Raw genomic sequence first — 26,710 nt, forward strand, 5'->3', positions numbered from 1 at the left:
TATATAAGTAGATGTAAATCATAACCAGTCAAAACATGAGCAGATGCAAAGATATGAAAGCATGAAGGCAATTTTGAGAGGAAATGAGAGGAAGAAATAGTGCTATAAGTATTGTTATAATTGAACAGATTTTTCTTATAGATTTTGTATAAAAATATATCATTTGTATTCTTTTGAAACTAAATCTATTCACTCACCTTCATACAACCAGTCAGCAATTCCATTAAAAATAATTCCTTCTTTTCCAGAAGATGTCAGTCGCAATGAACTACTCTTTATATCAGGTTGATAGTAGATATTATTTTCAAAAATATAAATCTGGATCAGGAAACATGTAAAACAAACAAACCAAAAAACCAAAAATATTAGGAAGCCTTTTTTAAAACTTTCATTTTATAGAGTAAGAGCTGAAGAGCTACGTGTTTTATTATTTGCCTGCTTTCAATTTGTTTTTATTTAATGTATATTTTTTATTGCTTTCAATTATTAATGGCTGTTTCTTTCTCTATCATATAATATCCAGTTATCATTTAGAAATTACATGGTACTAGCTATTGAAGCTTTTAAATCCATATATTCAACAACAATGTTTCATCTACTCAACAATCTTTTTCTCATACCACAACATTGGTTTGGGTTTGAGATAACATTCTGTAGGCTTAAGAGACTGACAACTGTACTAGATGCCATTTTAGTAACAGCAAACAACTCGAAAAACCTCAATTTGGGGTCTTTTACCAAAAAATGCATTGGTGATCAATAAAATAATCTTTAGAGAATGTCTCTGATTCTCTCCAGCTCAACTCAAAGATCCACTAATGAAGGGAAACACTGGCAAATCTCCTTCAGATTGATAAGTGGAACACACCTCCCTATGCCTCAGTCTTCCTTGGTAATTCTTTCCTAAATAGCATAGCAGTAATAATAACCTTGTGCTTGAGGATTCAAGAAAGAGTTTCAATATGAATACATTACAGAGTCTTACAAAATAATATCAACATCATCATCAGCAACAACAATAGTCCCAATACAGGAACAGCAGTAGAAATTAAACAGTGTCTGTCCACAAAAAATGAACTATCTTTAATAGAGATAATTCAGGATAAAATTATTTATAATTCACTTTGAAATGCCAAACATTTCAAACTGTTGGTCTGTGTGATATAACTGTCACAGAGCCATGTTTCATCTACTTGTTGCGGGGAGTAGAATATTGTTCAGTGAAAGCCAAATTGCTATTTAGAGTGACCTTCTACTAAGAATGTGAAAGATGGCCTAGTGCTCATGTGTTCCAGCATGCTATAGGATCACTGCACAAAAGCAGATAGAGCAAACACAAGAACTTCTGAAATAATTGTCTGATTAATCATGAGGTCTTAGATTTTAAACCTTGATGTGCACAATAATGAAGGCAATATTAATATCCAGAACATTTGATTGATATTCTACTTTGATTCTGGTGATTTGGCAAGCACTTAACAGTGAGTGTATCTAGTTAACCATTCCACTACTACCTGCTGTTTATATTACAGGTGAGGATGACAATAAGAATAAGAATTGTTGGGGGTGGAGATTAAAAAAGATATAATAGGTGTTTAAACATGTGTTTATAATCAGGCAGCCTAAATTTAAAATCCAAATAACTTGGATAATTTGTTTAACCTTTCTACATCTCAATCCTCTCTTTTATAAGATGTGGATGTCTCACACCTACTTTAGAGATCTGATGTGAAGAATAAATGAGGTGATGAATGTAGAACATGTAACACATGTGGCTATTGCTAGGAGCAGGGCTGACTTCACGCAAGATAATCTGGTTCAAAAACCTTACACTTTTTGCAGGCGCTACAGAATCTAAATCAAAACAAAACCTCTACAGCTTCAGCCAAAGTGTAAATTATCCCAAACTATTGACTATTAGGTTGATTATATTATGTCGACTATATATTAGGAATAGTTAGTAGAATAGTCATAGCAGTAGGGGTAGTAGGGGGTGGTATTAACAAATGATATTCATTGCTTTCACTTCATTTAGAAAGTTTTCAAGTGATAAGAATATAGGAAATAAACTTATTATTGAAAATATGCAGGTCCCACTTAGGCAAAAGTTTGAGAACTATATCTCAGGTATCTTAAAACTGGATGGAAGTTTTTTTTATGACTTTCACAACCCCTCATAACTGAGAAATAATATTAGCTTTATGGTAGCCATTTAAAGCTTAAACTTTATGTGTTTTGTATACTACCTCCTTTTGCCTTTCACAAACAGTATATGAAATAGTCACACAAAATCGGCTTTACTTGGAGGGAATCCTCTTTTTGTACCATAATCTTCTATTAGGACTTGTAAGTAAATAGAAATTCAGATCATCCACACTCATGCTATATAAGCACATGGGACTATTATCAAAAGTAAGGGTAACTTGAGACTTCTCTGGTGGTCCAGTGGTAAAGAATCCACCTTCCAATGCAGGGCAGCTGGGTTCGATCCCTGGTCAGGGAATTAAGATCCCACATCCTACAGAGCAACTAAGCCCACGTGCCACAACTACTGAGCTTGAGTGCCTCAACTAGATAGACTGCGTGCTGCAACTACAGAGCCCATCCACCCTGGAGCCTGCATGCCACAACTAGAGAAGAGAAAACCGCACACCACAACTAGAGAGAAGCCCACGCACTGCAACGAAAGGTCCCACATGCCTCAGTGAAGATTCCCCATGCTGCAACGAAGACGCAACACAGCCAAAAATAAATAAATAAATAATAAATCTTTTAAAAAAACTAAAAAGGGTTACTTAACCCAATGTAATATTGTTCCAAATCCTCAGCTTTTTGAAGGGAACAAACTCTAAGTCAAAACAATTAATAAAAACTCCACGATTTCAGCAGATGTATAAATGGTTTTGGATACCAAAACCATTGACCAGTAATTACATTTGTATTTGAAGAACAGATTGGATGATGTTCAAAATCCACATGAAACTGACATCTGTTTCAATGTAAAAGAACAAGCAATATGGAATCAGAATTTTAATGCCACTTGCTGAAATCTGTAATATCAGGGGATATCCACAAGATCTTTATTTCTGTGGACAAAAAATTAGCGGCTGCCTTTATGAAAATATACATTTATAGTCTTTTAAACACTTTTAAATTACCACAGTATTTCCTTGAATTACATTAGCTTCAAATAATAGTCACAAACTCTCACCACTACTTTAGCAATATAGGAGCTGCAAATATTCCCAGGTACTATCTTGGCACACTGATGAAATTAAGCTGGATCCAAAGGGCAATGATCAAGGGCTATGACTAGATTTAAATCACATTGAAAATACGACAAACATTAATGCCATTTATCCTAATGTTACTGATTAAACTGTCATAATATTTTTGATGCCATCAATCAATTCCTTCAATGAGCTATCTAAACAGTATAACAAATAGAAATGGATAGCAATTTGACCATTTAATTTTTCAGCTAATAGAGCAAGCTGACTACACAGTTTTTCAAAATCCATGGTCTTAGTACACTTATAAAATAATTCCAAATTGGTAAAGTCACAACAAAGGCAACAGGAGGACAGCTGAAATACTACATGCTGTGACAAACTGAGAAATATGTAGTAAATGACCCAGGAAATTATTCTATCAATGTGTTAATTGATATTACTCATTACCAGTGATTAAACACAATATGTGTCATTGCTGTGCAGGAGGCTTTAAGAGCCAATTTTCAACTTTCTGCCTTCTCTTCCCTTGGTGCAACTCCAGTAATGCTTAAGATGATGGATGCCCCAGCAGCCAGGATTGCTGGGTGAAGAGGTATGGAACAAATTCCTTCCCCAGCCCCAGCCAACTTGTGATGGACATATGGCAATAAATGAACATTTGAGGTTAAAAGTCATTAGGATTATAGGTTTGAGAGCAATTATAATGTAAATTACCCTACTGTGACTGGTTTAACCAGAGACAATGCCTAATACAAACTTATAAGAGCAGACTCTTATGAACTTTCAGCCAGTTTAATTGAAAAGGAACATCAGAATAAAACAGAAATATAATTAAATGTTAGATCTATTTTAGCTGAAATATTACTGAAAAGCTATTCCTCCTTCACTGATTTGAGTGATTTTTATGATAATTTTAAATTAGAAAACTACAAATCATTCAAAAATCCCCATATGTTGTAATGGTGTAAGAGAATCTACAAAGTCACAGCCAAGTTGGGATAGTATTTGGGCTGCCTTCTACTGTGGCTTGCTTTCTGGGAAAAAGTTGTAATTAAGAAACTATCCCAGATAACATATATTACTGGCAGGGATGTGGTGAAAGGGGTCCTTTCCTATGTTGACTGTGAAAATATAAAATGTGATAAGCATATTGAAAAACAATATGGCAACTGAAAACAAAACATATTCCATCTCATCAGCAATCCCAAATCTGGGACCTTGTCTTGTAAGAAAAACAAAACAATAACAGAAAACCATCAATATGTACAGAATGATGAAGAGTGATATTTATTTCTGCAGTGTTTATGATGGCCAAAAAGAAGAGTCAAAATGAAAACCCATCAAAGTGCTTGCCTGGATGGATTATGATCCATCCACATCAGGTAGTAACACTCGGGCTTTGAAGAGAATAAATTAGTGTTACATGAGTTGACCTGGAGGTGTTTCACTGAGATAGTGTCAAGTGACAAAAGGCACAAAACAAGAAAATTATTTCAACATGAATCCATTTTTGTGCATCAGACAATGCCAATACTAATACAAACGTACACTAGCAGGGATCTCACCAACAGATATACATTGAATGTTGTCTTTTTTTTTTTTTTTTTTTTTTTTTTGTGGTACGCGGGCCTCTCACCGTTGTGGCATCTCCTGTTGCGGAGCACAGGCTCCGGACGTGCAGGCTCAGTGGCCATGGCCCACGGGCCCAGCCACTCCACGGCATGTGGGATCTTCCCGGACCGGGGCACGAACCTGTGTCCCCTGCATCAGCAGGCGGACTCTCAACCACTGCGCCACCAGGGAAGCCCTGAATGCTGTCTTTTGGTACTCAGGCCCACACCTGCCCCCCTAACCCCCCATAGTCTTCTATTACTGTGTCATCAGAAACCTGAAATCTACAATTCTAAGATTCCTTTGCAAACTAGTCTTGTCAGCTTCTTTGCTTGATGGGTTCTAGTTACTTTCTGCAAATATGAGAAAGCTGCTAGTTAGGAACTGGAAGACATTTAACCTTTGGCAGTGGCTTTTGCATGCCAGCTTCAACAATAGTGACTAAGTAGCTGTATATATATATAGTTTCATACCCTTCAAATCTATGCAGTTCTTATCTTTCAACCTGCCCTAATAGATGTGAACATTCAGATAACCATATCCTTGCTTCTTTTGGCTCCTGGACCACTAACCATACTCCAACTTCATCATACTTCCTGATCCAATAGTGGCTCCAAAATTTGTGTGGAATCTTTGCCTTTTGCTTTACCAGGAACAGATTTTAATTTTTAATTATTCCAGCTTATCAATTTCTTAAATAATTTATATTAAACTAAATATATGTTAATAAAGTGAATTTCATGTAATATTACTTTGGAAATAAATCACACAAAAAAGATTTTGCAGTGATTTAGCATCATTATTAGATTCAGATGTTATCATTTTTCAATAAATAAGAAAATTTTATCATATGGGCAGTATTAACGCATATAATTATGTACATAATACTTTTTTATCAATAAGCCACCTTGAACTCCATCACATACATAAGACATTTAAATATTTTAAAAAAAATAAAAATGTTTGAAATATTTAAGCCATATTCCATTAATGGATATGATTCCATTGGATTTGAAGTAAAATTTTCCCTTTTAAGCAATATGCTACATTTCAGTCTAGGAAACACTTGGAGGAATTATTCTTTAAAGACTTTAAGTGTAAACTTATAAATAAAAGGTCCTTATTTTGATTTATATAACAGATTATTTTGGTAACACGAAAGAATATAAACAGACAAAAAAATCAGAGCATTTTGATTTTACAATTAGAATGGCTAAAGTGAAAATGAGAGCCAATAATAATGTTGCCAAAGATGTAAAGCAAGTGGAACTTTCATCTCTTCTGGTGGGAGAGTGAATTGGTACAATCACTTTGTAAATATATGTAACAGCTTTTACCAAAACAGAACATGTGCATAACTGTAAAACTCAGCAACTCCATCCAAGGAAATGTATATGGATATATATCCATAACAAAAATGTATATAGATATACATCCAATATATGTATATGGGAACCCAATATATCAAGGAACATATATGAGAATGCTCATAGCAGTGCTATCTGTAATAGTCAACAATGGTGTTGCAAGTTATGATAATAATTACCCTTGGTGGGGAATAGTGCTAGTGAAACTGAGCAGGACACTGTGGGGCCCTCCTGGGTATAAAAGCCCTTCTGTGTCCCCAGTTTCTTGTTTGTAGAAAAAAGGCTTTTGTCTCCTAGGACTTCCCTGAGTTACAAAGAACAGACTCAAGCAGTTAATAATTAGGGAAGTGAGGGAATGAAGAAACAAAGGAAAAGCAGTCAAGAAACAATAGTTTAGGGATAAAAGAGAGTCCTAGTTCCTTCTTAAGGAATACACATAATAATCTGACACATATCTTTGAGTTGTTATGCAAAAACTAAGATCCCCACCCAGGTGGAAGATGGTAACTGTATGCTGACCACAAGCACATCGAACCAAGACTGGTTGGAACCAGAAGGTTGATGATTAAGGTCCCTGAAAAATCACCCTGTTACCTCACCACCAACCAATCAGAAGAAAGTTCACGAGCTGCAACCCTCACTCCAAATGTTGCCTTTAAAAGCCCTTCCCTGAAAGCTATCAGGGAGTTTGGGTCTTTTGAGCATGAACTACCCATTCTCCTTGCTTGGCATCTTGCAAATAAATGCTGTACTTGCCTTCACCACAACCCAGTGTCAGTAGATTAGCTTTGCTGTGTGGTGGGTGAGCAGACCCAAGTTTGGTTTGGTAGCACCAGTAAAGAGCAAAGCAGGGGTCTTATGGTATATGAATGATGCTCTGTTTCTACTCTGGGCACTGTGAAAATGGGATTGTTCACAAGAATCAGCTCTGCATATTTGCTGCATTATGTTAACTTAAAGAAAAAGGAAAAAATTATGCAGAATTTTATCAGTAATCATAATTCATTGAAAATGCTACCTTAAAGATTATCAATATTTTACTGAAAGCCACAGTATATCATTGAAATTTATAAAAATTTTGTTTCTTTAATTTGCCAGTGTGTAATAAATTCTGAGAGCCCATTTATGTAATGCAAAGTAAAGCTATGAGCACAAGTTAAATAGTTTGATTACCTCTGACATTTTAGATTTGAATAAATCTGTCTGTGGGTTATAGAGTACTGCTTTCATTTCTCTATAGAACCATCCCCGGGATAGAATAACTCACTCAAATCATTCATGTCACCTTTGCACTAGTACCTGACATTCTAGAGATAGAATCACTATCAGAGAACTCTCATCCCTTGACATTTGCAATTATTCATATCAGGAAGCCCTTTCAAAGAGTTCTTATTTCTTAAAAGCTTTACAGAACATTATGCATTCCCAAAGAAGTGAAATACATCCTTTTGTCTTAAATTCATAATTATGTAAGTCACTCCCCAAATCCAATGCCCTTTTATCCATTTTTTTAAGGAGAAAAATGGATACCAGATAAAAGCAAGCAAACAGATAATTGAAAACCAACTCCAATCAATGAAATGTAACAACAGACTATCTCTTGGCTGTGTCATTCCCTAAACCTCATTTAGGGTAAGAGAAAACTTTATGATAAATTGATCATTTTGATAATTGAAAGATCAATTAAAAATACCTATGAGCCCCAAGAAATAAACTGCAACACACTGAAGACAATCAACATTATTATATTATTTTTTAAAAAACTTTAATGTGCTGATTTATATGTGTCAGAATGCTAGAGGATGGTATTGTCTAGTCATTGTGTATCCATTTCTCCCTCTACTCCACTTTCTTCTTTTTCATTGTTCCTTCACCACTCCATCTCTTGTCTTATTACCCTTTTTTTCTAGTCCTTTATCATTAACCAAATAGGTATCTGGACTGTTTACAGTCTAGATGCTGTGCTAAGTTTGGGGATATAGGGACGATATCTTACAATCTAATGCTGCATTCCAATACAAGCACACACAAATTAATGTAGATGTGGCCAGTAAAGAAAAACAAAACCAATGTATGACGATATTGATTTAGCAGGACATGTTACTGCCCAACATGTGTCATAGCAGTAGAACTTGAAATGGGAAACAAAAATAAAAGCAAAAGTGTAGAAAATGGGATTTCTATCAAAGAGACATGGGATCTAATCCTGGCAGTGCTCTTTGTGAGACTGATGTAGCTGCCAGTTGCAGTATCCTAATCACAGATTCCTGTGGCATTGTAATCAAATTTTCCTAAACAAATCCTATGCTCAACAATGCCTGACCCCTCCTGGATCCTGTTCATTTTCCAGTCCTGGAATTCCAACTTTCTCATTGGTTCTGAGAGCTTTCAGAAATCTATTTAATGAATTCATTTTCAGTTGAAATGAACGTGAATCCATGTCTCTCGCTTACTTCCAGGAATCCTAATTACCAGGTGACACGCGGCAGCTTAACCTTCAAAGCCTCATGGGTAAGAAAGCCCTTCACTGTCAATTATGTTGGGAGCAAGCTAAATTAACCCCTGTTTCTTTCCAGCTTTCATCCATCCCAGGATTAGCAAAAAGCATGGTGCATATGCATTTTATTCTCTGATGCTAAAACAATTTGATTTTACATTTGTATTGTAACTCCTTGTATTTCAAATGGAGACTCCAAAATTTTAAAAAGAGATTCCATGACTGAGGATTGAGGGAGATTGGAAGCATAATTCTCATAAGCTTATCAATGTGTCTGTGCCTAATGCTTTCCAGTTTATGGGCATGTTGATAAGAAAACAAATTGAAAAATGCAGAAGGTGGAACCAGCCTTGGCTATCTCCCATGCACATTTTACCCACAGCTCTAGACTCTTTATTCCACTTCAGGCAATTTCAAGGCATCCCTGGGTACAAATGAAAAATACAGGCCGTTTTTTTCAATACAAGAATATCCAAACATTTTCTACTGTATCCTCCCCAAATACTGGATATCAGTAAAATAATAATAAAAAATCCAACTTATTAATGAAATGTCTTATGCCTAGAATTAATTTGCTTATTCTAGTTAATATTCTTATAAAGTTAAATTTAATTGAGCTAATGATCAACTGAGGATGAGAGTCATTTAAATTCAAGCATAACTTGAAATGCAGGACAAAAAGCACTTGAAATACTTCCTTGTTGTCTCCTTCTTCTTTTTCTCCATGTGAGAGTCTACAGAAATGATTATTCCTTGTGCTTCAGTTATCTGTCTGCTACAATGGGGTATAACTAAACCCTATCTCTGATGTATGTGTAACTGTAACACAATATACCCTAATAACTTTTTATTTTGTGGGTGAAAGAATGTAAGAGGATGTTTGAAAGAGTCATTTCTGATTTTTAGTAATTCATGTTTGGTGTTTGCAGTAGTTTATTCACTGCTTCACTCTCTTCAGTTCTCCTCACTTGCATCCATCCAATAAAATGACAAAACAGACCCTTTCTGTCATGTCATTATGCTTCCAGGGACAAGATAAGCTTTTTTTTTTTTTTTTTAAGAGACTTAAAACTAGTTAGAAGATAGTCTAAGTTTTCAAAGGAAAAGTGATTTTCGAAAATATTCAATTTGGATAACATAAAGAGAAGTAAAAGAAATCAGTGAACAATCTTAAGTGAGGAGCCAAACTTGGCTATGTTCTTGTTCAGTTCTGGGACATAAAGTGTAATTATCAGGATAATTTTGACTGGATAAACGTTTGAGGATCAATTTTTAATATAATTACCTTCATTCTATTTTTCATACTATAGTACATTAGATGCAGATATCTACACTTTGAGAAAGTTCGCTTTATGCCACTTCACTTTTACGAAAGACCTATTACATTAGTTCCTACTTTTGCTAACCGAAAGAAATCCAAAGAGGACTTTTGTTTTAACAAAACACAGCAAAAAGCTCAAGTAGCATTCAGCCTTTGTTTTGCAGCAAGGGCATTACAAAGGCAGTGCACACTGTGATCAGTGAGAGTAGCACCACCAAGCTCCTTCCCCGGTAACTACACGTAGCATGTGAGAAACAAGCCACCATAGCTCTAAGCGGTCTGTGAGCATCTGTGCTTTATCTCGGTTTATTTTGTGAATCCATTATAAAGATGTGTCCTCTGGTAACTGCTTCTTCATTTATGCCAATTTGGATCCTAAATAGGAGTTTCATAAGAACACTCTACTTTCGGATAGTAGGAGAAGCTTGTAGTGACCAAAATCTTTCAACATTCATCTTCAATAACAGCAACTTTTTTCTAACAAGTAGAATTGAAGATTCATGCCACGGTCATTTGTTTTTTACTTGGCTATAAATATGTAATTCTTTTACGTCCTTCATTCCTTCTCAAACTTTTATTTCTCTTTTAACCATTAAAACAATATAATAACATCAAATATTTTTTAAAGATTAAATTACCTATTATACTGCTACTCTAAACAAGGAGTTACTTTTTACTTCAGTATATCTCCTTGATACCTTTGTCCCTGGTGAGGTTTCATATTGTAGCACAGGTGAAATCTCATTTTATATGACCATTGCTGATATACAGTTCATACATATGTGCGTGTGTGTGTATTTTGTCATTTTTTTCTCTATTTTGGAAGTTTCTGATGTGCTTTACTTTCTATATGCTGTGTTAAAAGCAATCAAGTTTGTTCTTTAGACTTTGTTTTGTTATTCATAATAATTTTTTTTTTTTTTTTTTTGCGGTACGCGGGCCCCTCACCGCTGCGGCCTCTCCCATTGCGGAGCACAGGCTCCAGACGCGCAGGCTCAGCGGCCATGGCTCACAGGCCCAGCCGCTCCACGGCATGTGGGATCTTCCCGGACCGGGGCACGAACCCGTGTCCCCTGCATCGGCAGGCGGACTCTCAACCACTGCACCACCAGGGAAGCCCCATAATAATTTTTAAAATTTATTTTATTTAAAATATAAGACATGCTCAAGAAAAAATATTAAATTAAATAATATGAAAAATCTCTCTCAAACGCCAGTTCTCTCCCAGGGGACAACTACTCTTAATGTCTTGTGAATTCTGTAAATATTTAAATTTTACATATATATATATATATATATATATATATATATATATACCCACACACACACACATATATATAGTTGTTTTGCTTATTTAAACAATGAGAGCATACTGATTAATTATATTGACTTTTATTAGTGGATGGAATTGCATATCTGCACATGTAGAAGAATCATACTAATTTTAATGGCTTTTTAATATTTTATTATTTTAGGCACCTTAATATATTTTATTAGTCTCATAATGATGACTTAAATTGTTTCTATTCTTTTATTCTGCTTTTTAAATTGTAAATAACATTCAAGTGAATTTTCTTTTTATGTGTTTAGATCTATGTGCAATATATCCACCGGATAAATTCTATATTTAGAATTGCTAGATATATAGAACTATATTTCTTATTGGATATATTCGTAGCCCAATAAGAATGTGTGTGTGTAGTTTATGTTTATTTTTGATTTCTAATTTAATACCTTTGTGGTCCAAGAACATATTCTGTTTGATTCCCATTCTTCTATACTTATTGAGGCTTGTTTTATGACCCAGTGCGAGTACTTAAAAATGCCCTGTATTCTGTAATTTTTGGGTATAGTGTTCTGTAAATGTCAATTATGTCATGTTGATTGATTGTGTCGATCAAATCTTTTATATCCTCACTGATTTTCTGTATAGTTGTTCTATCTTTAACCGGAAGACAAGTGTTGACATTACCAGCTAAAATTGTCAATTTGTCTATTTCTCTGAGTTTCTGAAATCTACTAAAGTATATATTTGCTTTCAATCTTTTCCTGGCTCTGGAGAATTATTACTTCAAGTTTCTTAGAGACTATAGTTTAGGCTGTGGTCGATTCAAAATATCATAAAATATAGAGATTCTTTTCACATGTTCAGTTTCTTTGTTGTTCTTAAGAAGGAGAGCAAGGGGAGAGCTCCTCTGCCACAGCATGTAAGGGATGCCTGGAGTTATTTCTGACATGAGGAATCTTGACATTAATGCAGAGCACAGTTTCTCTCAGAGAGTTCTCTTCATGCCGTTTACTAAAAAACAGTAAATCACTAGAATACTGAACTTTTCCTAATTGGAATCTTTATACCTCAGGGGTTGTGTAGCATGGGTCACATCTTACAATAAACACTGCTATAATCTTATTTTTAAAGTTTGTATTTAGACCGTTGAAGGACTATGACTTGACAGCACTGTAGGATAACCCTGTATGGTTAAAAGTAAGAATAACAGATATGCAAAAGCTTAGCTGCAATGAAACAGAAAGAGTCTAATATTTAGAAACCTTCACTGATCATCATCTATGCTGTTACTCCATTCAAATGGTGTGCTTAGCAGGAACTGTCCAAAGTATTCAGTAAATTGGATTATGTATGATCCAGATTTATAGTTTAAAAATGTGCAATCCTAGAATCTCTCTGGCTCTTACTCCACAATATATTATTTAATTCAATGTTAGGAACAGCATGAGACAAGAAGTGCTGCAGAAATTGCGATTTATGTTGGAAAACAAACAAATAGGGAAAAAGATATGGCTGTTGCATTTACCTCATTATTACTAAATAACTCAAAATTGCTTAAATATAAGTTAAGGGCAATATAGGGAGTTTTATTACAGTGAGTTTTTATGGTGATTCTTTCTAGTACAAGTCTGCTAACGCATTTTATATTTCTAGTTTGCTTTATTATCTTTTCACATTTGGAAATAATAGTAACTTATAGTTTTCTGTTATTAAAAGTATAAACAGGGGCTTCCCTGGTGGCGCTGTGGTTGAGAATCTGCCTGCCGATGCAGGGGACGCGGGTTCGTGCCCCGGTCTGGGAGGATCCCACATGCCACGGAGCGGCTGGGCCCGTGAGTCATGGCCGCTGAGCCTGCGCGTCCGGAGCCTGTGCTCCGCAACGGGAGAGGCCGCAACAGTGAGAGGCCCGCGTACCGCAAAAATAATAAAAAAAGTATAAACAAAAGAATTAAAGCATGTGATTGCATACAAGTCTACTCTATTTCTTTTCATGTTGAGAGCTTCCTTATAGTCAGAGGGATGCCTTTAAATAAAGGTCCAAATCTTGCACCAGTATATAACTCCAAAACTCAACTTGCTGGTTACTTCCTCTAGGAAACTGCTCCATCACCTCAGAGAGGATTCCCCCTGCAAGGTGAGGTCCATGTTGTAGGTGTTCCCAAAGGTGAGTATTCTCACCTTTAAGTCTATTTTCTGTGAATTCCTGGAATAGACATTGTGCCTTTTATACCCGTAATAAGTAACAAGTTCATAAGACCTAGTTAGAAGTTCTATAAAATTTTATATTTCATGCTGGATTAAACCAAATGAAGCACTTTAAATCAGGATAAAAGACTACCACCTCCCCCCAGAAGAGATAAGTACATTTCTGACATTCCATCATTAAAACTGGTACTTTATATGACAGTACTGGTTTCCATTTGATTTTTCTAAATGTTGAATAAAACATTACAAACATAGCATAGGAAAAAGGCATTCTCAAATAGCATACAGTGAATTGATTTTCTTTTCTTGCTTTTTAATTATTAATATTATTATTATTACTAGGTAAAAGCTTGGCAATATTTCTAATCACTCTCTAGATCTAAATCTAGGTCAGGGCTGGCCTCACTTAGAAACTGTCAGCAACTAAGTATCTTCCATTTGCATATGCTGGCACAGGTTACAACGTCTTCTCTAAGCAGCTTCTCTTTTATCATTTTCAATGGAAAACCCATGCCTGTTAACTCCATAGTTCAATATACAGTTATACATGCCATCTGAATTACAGAATTTGAGCTCCTGCATTCAGAGAGTTTGTTTACAGTCCAAGGCAATCATCAAAGTCAACACATACTTATCAAGTGACTTCTGATAAGGCCTGTGCAAAGCCTTTAAAAGCAATACGAGTATAGCTAACAGTATGCAAGTTGCTCTATTTTCTCCTTACATTGAAATAAGCAACACTTAATTGGAGGGAAATAATCTAAAATGTGTGCTTATAAAGGATAGTAATTTCATTTTCCATTTCTTTTGGAAATTTGAATTTTGTAGAAAAGTCATACATATGCTGTTTAAATAATTAAAAGACACTAAGATTTATATTGCACAGCAAGGCAAATTAATTTTCTTTTAAATTGTACACTGTAATTGCATATTTTTCTTTACACATGTACACTCATACTCTTACCATATTTTACTTATATGAGAATGTATTTCCTGTCACATTTGCCTACATGATATACTAATGTAAATATACACCTGAATACAATGCAAATGTATCAGTCAAAATGGTTGAGATATTTTAAGGGTATTTTTGTTAAATCCAAACATAGTTATCCTATTATGGTTCATCAGTTATCCCCAGTCAAAATATTGATTATAGAAAACATATTAGCTTCTTGATATTGATTTTCCTGATTCCAAACTTGAAGTGACACCCATTAGACCTTAGGTGCATCTAATACTAGAATATAGTAAGAAGGATTGCTTTTATTATTTCCTGGAACTAAAAATGCAATCATTAGATTTTGCCCGGGGTAAAATGAAAAAGTAACCTTGTTTTCATTTATCACCACTAATGAAAATAAATGGAGTATTAAAAAAGGTGCAAATTCATTTATACGAGAAAAGGTCATCATGACAAACACTTGAGGATGTTATGGTATAAATTTTCTGGCAGTTTTCCTGCACCAATGTACTACATAGGAATGAGCACCACACCACACACACCACAGTGAAGAACTGACTTGAAATAGACCTTGACTCTCAATGGCTGCTCTTCTTTATTTACTTCTATGTCACCTCTGGTATGTTGGTATGCTAGAACTCTAAGCCCCAGACTTTCGTTCCAAATGTACATGACACCAGCAGCAGGGAGTGAATGTGTGTGCATATGACTATGTGTGTGTGTAGTGTGTGTATGAGTATGCACATGTATATCTTATATTTGCAAATGCTTATCATGTATTTCTTGAATACATATTAATGACAATTAAAATGATTACTTTTGTACTGGAGAAAAACATACTTAATGGCACATGAAGCAAAATCATATTGATTTTTAGTAGGGGACATGAGATTTCAGCAACATGTTTGAAAAATGCTACCTTAAACATCTGCTTTTAAACGAAGAAGGGTTAAAGTCACCCTGGAAAAGTCAACAAAATTGTTCAAATGTTTACATTAATTAATGAAATTAATTAATTAGTTAAATTTTCATTAAATCTTAATGAAAACTTAAGCAGTTACACCAAAGAAATTGAAGCTCTCCTAGAGGCAATGAACCATTGTTAATCACTTTTAAGATTTTAATACAATTTTAAGGTAAATCTCTAGTAAGTAAAAATGTAGGTGATAGGAAAGTTTGATAATTTTTAGTTGTATTTGGAGAATTACCTAAACATTACGTTCTTCAAAAATATAGATAATAAAATGTAGAAAAGTGATTTCTCTAAACACCTAAATTGTGATAAATTAAGTAACACACTGGATATTTTTAAAGCTTTATGCCATTGGAAGAATGGGTATGGTGATTTTATTTTATCCTGAATAGACTACAAAAATACTAGCAATATCAAAGAAGGAGTCTACCTTATGTTAAGTGTTCTTATCACACAAAAAATTAAAGAGGGCGGTAAAAATCTTTTGGAGGTGATGGATTTGTTTATGCCATTGCAGGTGCTGATGGTTTCATGGGTGTATACTTATTTTCATCTCAAGTTTTATACATTAAATATGTACAGTTCTTTGTATGTATTCAATGAAAGTACAGCCTTTTGTATGTGTCAATCTTTTATTTGTACTCAATAAAGTGGTTTAAATAAATTAAGAGTCTAAAATGAGATTATTTTCAAAAATATGTAAAAATATACATATAATATATGCATAATTTAATTTACTTGAATAAGTATTTGTAAGAAAATTTTTATTGTTGGACTGCAAACAAATTTTAGATCTCAGTTTAAAACTTGATGTGTTCATCTCTTAAATATATTGTTATTTATCAAATCAGTTCTAGATTATACTAATGGCCTCTAAACCTAGCTCTCTGACTTTAGACTCAGTTACCTACACTCTATTTTAAACTTTCCTGCCAGACCTGTCTTTTCAGGAATGATTTCTTTTCATATTATGCCATCCTCAAAACCTTCTTTGGCATCCCATTATCCATGGAAACAACAGTTAGCCTTTCATTAATTTCTTATTAAATCTACATTTTGCCTTGTGCTAAGATGAATTTTATGAAGAAGGAAGGGGGAGGAAGATGAGGGGAAGACAGAGGCAGGGAGATAGAAAGAGAGAAAAGGAGACAGAGAGAAAGAGAGAGAGAGGAGAAGGACATTTAGCATATTCTTTCTTCTGTCTGCTCTGGAAAAGACTACAGGTCAGTGGTGGAAGACAGCAATGCAAATAAATAATATAAAATACTGTAAAAATTTGAAATAAAATAGAACAATATTAGAATCTTGAGAAGTAAGCAATTCACTTAGATGTAGAAATGCTGGGGAAAAATTACCAGAGAAGAGGAGGGAAAGTATTTGACAAAGAGTTCTGACGAAAAGAAAACAATGGGTATAGAAAGGGAAATCACTCGGAACACAGAGCAGCCCTGTGTCACCCTCTGGAAATTACAGAGTTTGGTTCAGGTAGAAAAACATCTGTGCTGTGTTCTGTGATGAAGTGTCAGGAGTCAGATGATGTGACACCTTAGTCATATCTTGTGTGTCACATCAATGACATTGTGTGTCATCTCAGTGACATTTCATAACCTTGTGGGAGCTGCTAAGGATCTGCACTGTTAACCATATCTTTGCAGGTGTGAATTAGAATGTCTAGCAATTGAAGGAGGGACGTTAGAAAATAAGCTGCAAAAATTTTTAGGGGAAAGATGATGAAATTCTGAATTAATTATGTTATTACATGAAAGGTCAAGTGGGAATCAAATTAATAGCTATCATTTATTGAGTGCTTACTATGCTGTGATGGCTAATTTTATGTGTAAATTTGGCTGAGTTATGGTGCCTGACTGTTTGGTCAAATACTAGTCTGGCTGTGAAAGCAGTTTGCAGATATGATTAACATTTACAATCAGTTCATTTTAAGTAAGGAATAATGTGGTTGGTCTTTATCCAATGAGTTGAAGGCCTCAGGACTGCAGCTCAAGACTGTGATATTAAATCTTATCAGAGTTTCCAGCCAGCCGGACTGCGCCCATAATTGTTTGAGGCAGGTTCTCAATCTCTCTCTCTCTGAATACTCATATACATATATAGCTATATACATTATTAATACTGTTTACTGGAAAATCTTGACTTGTGCACATTACCTATCTCATTTAAACCTCAAGCAAAACTGGGAGTAGTTATGATTTTCTTTCATTTTTAAAATGAGCAAGTTTAAGCTTAAAGCTTTCAACCTTCCATAAGTCACAAAACAAAAAACAGAATCTGAACTTGAATTGAGTTTTTTCTGATTCTAGAGAGTGTATTTTAATCAGTGAAATGTTTTTTCCTTCTTATGCTCAGACTTCATCTGATTTTCAGAAGCTTTCAATTCTTACGGTAAAATTATAGATAAGGTATATTTAACTTTTATATATGAATTTATGTGAATTCATATAATTACATGACTTTTCAAATGTTCTACAATGAGTGATTTTAACTTTTATTAAATGAAGTTATTTTGGAAAGAAAAAGGCTACGCCCTCTTAAACCAGAATTCTTTTCAATTGAATGACTAACATATTTCTTCCTGCTTCAGTATTCACCATTTCTTTTTATAAAACATTTGCTACAGCTGAAGTGGTCTACTCACTGCCTTCTCTAAATAATACATGCTGTATTATGTCAGGTTTTTTTCCCACAAATTTGGCCACAACCAAACTGTTTTCCCCTACACCTAGTGTTACTAAAAAATTCTCCATCCTTTGAATTCTAACTCAGACCCTCTTTATCTATAAATTAGGCCCAATCTCTTACCTTTCTTCTCTATAGCCAGGGATTTATTTTACAGCAAATAAAATTAGGGAGTGAGAATTAAGGATGAAAAAATCAATTGTTCTTAGTTTATAAACACTACAGGACTCATTAACTTAATGCAAAACTAAAGTATTGCAGTGGCTCATCTCTGGTATAATCATATCGCTGACTTTTGCTGATGGCTTCAAATAGTGACAAAGTCTGCCATATTCACATGAAATGGACCATTAGCCATTTGCAGAGATATGCCCTTTAATTATATTGAATTTATGTTTACTTGCACAAAAAATAACCTCAAGAAGAATGGAACTTATCCCCAAATTTTCCCAAATGACTTTGGAAAATGCCATTATAAAGAACTTAGGCTTATTTCTCAAAAAAACTAGTAAAACACCAAAATTCCTGAAGAAGTTAAAATTCAAGTGACACATTTTTTTTAATCTTTTTAAAACAGTAAAAATTAACACCTCTAAAATACTATATGCTAGATACTTTTCAAAATGCTTTGTATTTATACATTAAATACCAGAATAGCATTATTAGTAAAGCACTGTTATTGTCACCATTTTAAAGATAAGAAAACTAAGGCATGTAGAGATTAAGTAATAGTCTCAAAATCAACAGCTAGTAAGTAATGGATGGGGATTCAATCACCTGCAAAATGACCCCCATGAGAGGATCTATGATTTTTGTAAATTTTTAGTATTTTTATGGTTTTCTCAAATACATTAAAGAATAAGGAATCAATAACAAATAGGAATCATTAAAGAAAATGCATACAACTAATACTACTTCCTTTAGGGTATAAAATTTATTTTGGCACAGGTGTAGGTTGCTCTCAGGCTTGGAGAAAAAGAGTCATTTAAAACTAATCAAAGTTTTACACATTTTTCCTAAGGACTCTACAGTGACACGAACATGAAGTTATTTTGGGTTTCTGTGTTCTAACATTCTGTGCGTTTAGAATTTGCCTCTGGCTTAATGGACCAGCTCTCTTGTTGACAGCAGCAGAGTGAAGCAGTAAGACTACAGCGCCTGCCCACTTCCTGGTGCCCACTCACCACTGTCCATCAATACACTGATCCTTGACTTCTCTGAATCAAACCTGCATCTTCATATATAGCATATCTTATGCAGCTTCTGCGGCCACGCTTCAGGAATATCATAATGGAATGGATCTAGAGACAGCCCTATATAGGTATATTAAACACATTGTTTTAAATGTCTAAAATAGACACAGGATAAATGCAGATATACTGTCTATAATCTATGGTATTTGAACCATTGCAATATTTTTTCATTTTAAATTACTGGCTTGTTTTCTTCATAATAATTTAATCAATTATTCAACCATTTAGTGTGGATAAGGCAGTGAATACACTGTGTTATACAGGATTTCTTTATAAAATGTAACCATAAAGATGCTCAAGAAGCTTCAGGTCTAATGTCTGGCAACTTTGTATATGTTTCTCTCAATGTTATTGGTAAACCTTTAAGGTTTAAATAATCCCAGTTAAATATAGAATATAATACTTAGAAGTATATTGAATGTAACATGAGGGAGGTCAAAAAGCACAGTCAAATGCTTTCATTTTACTACTGATGAAAATGAGGTGCCGAGAGGAAAAATGATTTGGCCAAAGTCACATAACCAACCACTGGCCGAGACTCTATCTCAGGTATATTCACGTCCAGAATATTTCAGGGTCCAGAAGTTTTTTAATGAAGAGATGCATTGTTTAGTTATAGTACATTATTCCACAGCCTTATTGTCATGTGAAATATCTGTTTCACCAATTAGCTTAAGAAAGTATTTCTTAGATTTATAAAAATGGAATAAAACTAATAATATGCACTTTGTTAAGGAAAATATTTATATTTCCTAAATTATTGTAATGAAATGATGGTCATGGGAAATTAAAAAACATACCTCAACCCACTCAGCTGTTACTGAAGCAGCAATTCTAAGTAAATACAAGCAAACAAACAAAACTAGAGGATTCTAACTTCTGTTAAAGCTTAGGGTGAGGGTTGGTTGATCAGAATTATTACAGGCAAATAAGATGAACATATTGATAAGAATATGAAGAATTTCAATTTACTAAAAGACGTATTTAACATTTATCCCCCCTCATTCTTAAAAGCATAGTTCAAATTATATAATGTAAAACCTACAGAACACTAAAGCAAAAGACCATATATCCACCATCACTACTAAGGAGTTAAAGTCTTATGTACTTTAACTTATTTAACTTTAACTTATGTATTATGTAAAACATAATTATGTATTAAGATAGACCGAATAGGCACATATAAAACACTGTACTTATCGCAGGGAAAACATTTATAAAAGTTTATATTAAACCATTAATCAAGTCTTATCATTTTCTAAGTGACTATTACAAAGATCTGTTTTTGAACTTTACAAATTAGTTTCAAAACCAATGTCACATTTTTGTAAATTTAAAAACAAACATCAAAGTAATGCACCTGAAATAAGAATATGCAATAATTTTTTAAAATATTCTAACTAGGGCCTCCCTGGTGGCGCAATGGTTGAGAGTCCGCCTGCCGATGCAGGGGATACGGGTTCGTGCCCCGGTCTGGGAGGATCCCATATGCCGCGGAGCGGCTGGGCCCGTGAGCCATGGCCGCTGGGCCTGCACATCCGGAGCCTGTGCTCCGCAACGGGAGAGGCCACAACAGTGAGAGGCCCGCATACCGCAAAAAGAAAAAAAAAAATATTCTAACTAAATACTATTAAAAAATATTACTATCAAATTGTTGGATGAAGATAAAGCAACATTTAGAGAAAATTCTATAGTCTTCCATGTTTTATTGTAAAAGAAAAAGAGAACACTAATATTATACTAGAAAGGATCAAATAAATTTAAAATTTGGCTTTTTGAGAAGACAAATGTGAAATTTATAAATATCAACCAAAGTTGATCATGAAAATAAAATACTTATAAATAATATTAGGAAACAAGAAAAAATACAGCAACACATGCTGAGATGAAAAGAACACTAAGAAGTTATAAAAATATTACACTAAAATTTTGAAAATTTAGGTGAAATGGACTTTTAGAAATGCATAAATTACCAAAACTTATTCAAAAATAAATCTAAACCTTACTGTTAGAATCATAATAGAATACATTTTTAAAAATCTTCCCACAAAAAAAGAAACTACCTCACCATAACTAGGCACATTCATGGGGTAACTAGTGCAAGAAGAATTTAATAAATTAGAAAGCAGAAAAATTGGAATAGAAGAAGCAATAATGTCATTATTAACAAATAATAGTCTGGAAAAACTAGGTGTTCTTGAGGAAATGGGACAAAGGGGATTCTCACATTGTTGCTAATAAGCATATAAACACACAAACAATTTAGAAATCAGTTTGGCCATGTAAAGTACTTTTGAGCATGCTCAAGCCATACAAGCAAGCAATACCACTTCCTGAGCAATTTTCCCTTAAAGTCTATATCCAGGTACCCATGAGACACAAGAATATCATGAAGCTCAAACTGCTTTTACACATCAATCATTCTCTTTTTGAGTTTGTGATAATTCCAAAATATATGAGAAAAAAGTCTTAAGAGAACATTGTCAAGTGTAGACTTCCGTCTTAAATTTTTGCCATGAACAGTGCTTTAAGAATAAATAAAACATTATGTAACAGAAATGTTACAGAACTAGGCCTTAGTATTCTTGGATCTCTTCTGGGTTTCATTATTACCTAGCAGTTTAATCACACATTATAAACTTTTTTCTTTTTAATTAATTGATAACGTTATACTGGTATTATCTGATATATTCTTAAATTAAAATACTAGATAAAAGATATTAAGGTAAATTAAAATCATCCAGTATAATAGGACAATTTTTACGAGTGGCTTCTGTAAGCATTTTCCATAGGGCCCTGGCTGACAGTACTCAGTGCATGCCAATGCCTGTGCTTACCAGTTGCTGTCCTTGGACGCCCCAGGCCGCGTACTGCAAGATGGAGTCCTCTACTTCTGGAGGATTTAACTCCCAAACTTCCCTTGAAAAAAGGTAAATATTTTTACGTGAACAAATTGACACCTACACCAACAATTTAGTTGGACAGTGTTCATGGAAACCAGAAAACCAAAGAACTTACCTAGTGTGTATATTGTAAATCACATATGAAGCAGTATACGAATAATGAAAAATCTGAAAAAAAAAAGAAGCATTATAGATCCTAGTTTGGAATAAAGGTTCCATCTTAATGGGTATATATGTTTTTGATAAAATCCAGGAAATCTAAAATTGGTTTTAGAGAGAATTCAAAATGTGAAATATTCTAGTTCTGGAGTTTATTACCCTTTCTGAGCCTTACTGTAATAACCTCCTAATCCTTCTTTCTACCACCAATCCCATTCCTTATTCAATCCACTCTATATTTAATATGATTCTGAATATTTTGCTAACTTGTTTAAAATATTCAGTGATTCCTCACTGCCTATAAAATAAAGTTCAAACCACTTCAATGATATCAAGGGTTTTGGTATTTTGGGTCCTACACGTTTTCCCACCCTTATCATCCACTACTTCCTTTCACCTAGTCTATACTTCAATTACCTTAAATTCCTTCTGTATATCCTGAGTATCCTGAGTATCTCTCTCTCTCTCTCTCTCTTTTTCTTTTTTTTTAGGACATCCTACACTCACTCAGGTGAAAATTGCCCCTCCTTCCATTATAGCCTCTGCATAGCCTTCAGTAGAAATCTGTCTCACAGTTTACTTTCAACTCTTAGGACAATTCTCACCCTGTAATGTAAGCTAGATAAATATTTTAAGTACTTGTTTCTTTTTCCCACTAAAATGTTGTCAGGTCCAGGTGTGTATTACCTTTGCATCCTCCACATTATCTTATATGGTGTCATGTTTGCATGCAACATGCAATCAATATTTGTTGAGTAATGATTCTGATCGGGAAAAACTCTTGCAGCTTAAAGTGTTTGTGGAGACAAAATGGGGAAACACCCCAATCACTTCATAGAAATAGTTGAAAATTGTATGTTAAATAGTTGGTTGCAAGTATGTATCTTCAAGAGACTTTAGTGCCATCTTATAAAGAGCCTTGTTTCTTTTTAAAGGGCATCTTCCCAAGGATCACAGCATCCATGATGGAGTGACATTAAGGAACATAGTGGGTGATGCAAAGATATCCCTATATTTTGGTTCTTACTAATTAAAGATGGTGGAATAGTAGAATACAGAGGAATGAGGAAAATTGCAAAAGACGGGTTAGGGAAAGAGATGATAAGTATGTGACATTTCAATGAAATTCTTTTGCTCTAAGCTATGTGGATCTAGTGAAGAAAATTTTTTCCATCTAGCTATATTTAGTTATTATTTGCAAGATTTACAGAACTTATGTTGATACTTCCATTTATCAGCATGCAATTATAAAAGTTTCTTTTATTCCTGTAGTGGATGTACATTGCACAAATATAATACTGTCAATTGAAACTCCCTAGAAGTCAAATTGTTACTTCTCACTGCAATAACTTTAATTAAACATAATTGGCCACATATTCTGTAAAGCAATACTAGTGTTCTCTCTTTATATTGGAATTACAATCCTTCCCCCATTTGTTATAATATTGTGTTTTACAATGAAGCTTTATTCCCCCATTTCTTTTGGAATAACTATTAAATCTGAGATTGCCTTCACTATAGAGTCATAGAAGTGAAAATAACTTTTCCTGGTGTCTATTTTGGCTTTCATATTGTGTTCTATAAAATTCCATATTTGACTACAAATTTTAAATCTTGAATTTACTACTATAGCTGACAAAGGGGTGAGAAATGTGACCACCTCTATAAACATTTTTTTTCAACTCAGAAAGTTCTGCTGCCAAAGCAAACTGCCAAGTGAGCACTTGGTCTTCAAAGCAGACAAATGTGTCAATGATATTATGGGTAAAAAGAAACTATTCATCCCATCTGTTAATCACCTAACACACTGTACCTGAAGTCTAGGCTCACATCCATCTTGAGAATTCCTGTGCACAACTGTTTTAGTCAAAGCAAGCCAAAATAACCACTGAGACAAAACTGGATGGATATAACCATTGAATTTTGGTCTCTATCATATTTATATAATATAGAATTATAGAGGTTGCTGGCTCTTCTCAATGTATGAATCCAAAGAACTTAGACGGTCTCCCAATGAGGGGATTTAGAGAGAGGGATATATAAATCCACTTTCTGCTTTGTAGTTCTTAGCCTAATACAGCATTTGTTTCTCTCAGCTGGTATGCTGAGATGGAAGATCACAATAAAGAATTTAACCTCACAGATACAGAGAACAAACTAGTGGTTGCCAGAGGGAGGAGGGTCAGAGATGAACAAAACAGGTGAAAGGGATTAAGAGGTACAAACTACCAGTTATAAAATAAGTCACAGGGATGTAATGTACAGCACAGGGAATATAGTTAATAATATTGTATGTGCATAAACTATAAAAATATTGAATCACTATGTTGTATACCCGAAACTAATATAATATTGCAAGTCAACTATACTTTAATTTAAAAAAAGTTAATCCTGCCTAACCTGCAAACACATAGCAAACAAGTTGCAGAGATTTAGCCTCAACTATAGGTTCCCTACAAAGCCATCAGCTTCCATTTACAGGTAATTAGAACCCAGCCCTTTTTTCTTAGCTTAGAACTCTTTCCACTAAATCCACTGTCCCTTGGTGTGTGTGTGTGTGTGTGTGTGTGTAAGTGTGTGTACTCCCAGAAGATCTCAAATACTTTGTAATTTTCCATAATTAAAATTGCATTGTATGTCCACCACGGAATATAAAGAGTATAAGGTAGGAGAGATTTTCAACAGGGTTAGAGGTAGACATTTCTTTATGTTTGTTTGCATAGTGTTGCAGATTTTGAAAGGGGGAGTTTTCAAGGAGAATTAGACTTAGCTTTACTGAACATCTGTATTGAGGCACATTGGGCTAAATTCAGTCTGTGTTAATCTGCATCTCTCGCTTTCCTTCCTTGTACAGCATTTCTATTCTTTTTTAACACTCCTCATTTCCTTTTATCCTATGTTCCCCTTCTACATTGGCTAGGTAGGTCTTGTTTTACGATGAGAGGATAAAATTAGAGTCCCTAGTGTTAGAAACAGTCTTTTTCCTATAATGATTGGCTGTTGCAGAATGAGAGCCGAACTGAACATTTGATGAGATCCTTGGGGACAAAGACATTTCACAGTCAAAAATTACATATTCATCCCATCTCTGCAAATGATGTTCCACTGCTTGTTACAGAGCATGAATAGTTATGGCAAAGGTAGTGGGTGTGGGACAAAATTGAGATATACTATGTCAAAACGTGATCGGTACTTACTCCTGGAAGCTGGACTTCAGATGACATTCAGTCTCATGATGCCAAAATGTATTGGGAGGTACAGAAGGCATCATAAGATCCTGCAAACCAATCTGATCTCCACCACCTCTACCTTACTTTAGGACACTATAAGAGGCTGATTACGAAATATTAATCACCATGAGTGGTATAACTGATTATCATTATTTGCTACAGTTATGCTCTATAAGTCATTGTAAACACTGAAATAGCGAACACTGAATGATTGCTCCTGGGAGAAATATAGGGTTAGGTTCCTGGGGGTCTCTGGTTACATTTTCATCAACCAATCAATACATACCATCTTTTCACGTGTGTTTTTATGTGAAGACACTGTATCTAACACTAAATATTGTTAATTCATTAGCATTGAGCTCGTGGCCAACAGTATTGTAACTCATGCCTGAATGAAGCTTACCTAGCACATGTACTTTCTCTGTAAAGCACATCACAGCCTTTCTGCACCTAATAACACTGGACAGCACTTCAGCACTATGCTTGGGAACATTTTAAACAGCAAAATCATCAACAAAAAGCACAAACATCTTTGAAAAAGTAGCACTAAAAGACCATGAAAAGGACACTAATTTACAGTATGAAAGCTGGCACAAGAAGGCCTTGCATCACCTTTTTTTATCTCAGCTGGGAAAGTGTGCATCAGGCAACACAGATGTTCTGCTGTTCTGAACATGTTTGTGAATGACTGACAACATGCAGCAAGTATGGACCTTGAAGTTACAAATACAATTTAGAAAATAGGCACGTTTGCAATTCCAGAATCTTTAAAAAACGAAGACTACCTGTACACATAACATAGACATAGCATGAGATATTATTGGAAGAAAGAAAAAAAAAACAGGCATATTTAAGGAAGGCCTGTCAGAACTTAAACACAAGAAACATATAGAAGTTACCCATAGTGGTGGTGTTCATGTTCTGCAAATGAAAACTAGCTACATCTATTCAGTTATCAAATGTCTGTTAAGTAATCTTTTTGACACAGGCACTACACTAGGTACTATTCCAA

General features: G+C 34.5%; 1 protein-coding gene across 5 annotated transcripts in view; it reads right to left on the reverse strand.

Annotated features, from left to right (window-relative positions):
* DPP10 (dipeptidyl peptidase like 10) overlaps window positions 1-26,710 on the reverse strand; it is a gene marked incomplete at both ends in the record, with an annotated part of 1,352,958 nt that overhangs the window by 143,500 nt on the left and 1,182,748 nt on the right. For all 5 annotated transcript variants that reach the window (XM_081242278.1, XM_081242277.1, XM_081242276.1 and 2 more), the window contains 3 exons: window positions 198-318; window positions 22,244-22,325; window positions 22,425-22,477. In XM_081242278.1, coding sequence (XP_081098404.1) covers window positions 198-318; window positions 22,244-22,325; window positions 22,425-22,477 — 256 coding nt within the window. The remainder of the gene's footprint in view (window positions 1-197; window positions 319-22,243; window positions 22,326-22,424; window positions 22,478-26,710) is intronic.

Source organism: Mesoplodon bidens (assembly GCF_964165515.1).
Source record: "Mesoplodon bidens genome assembly, chromosome: 8".
Taxonomy (NCBI): domain Eukaryota; kingdom Metazoa; phylum Chordata; class Mammalia; order Artiodactyla; family Ziphiidae; genus Mesoplodon; species Mesoplodon bidens.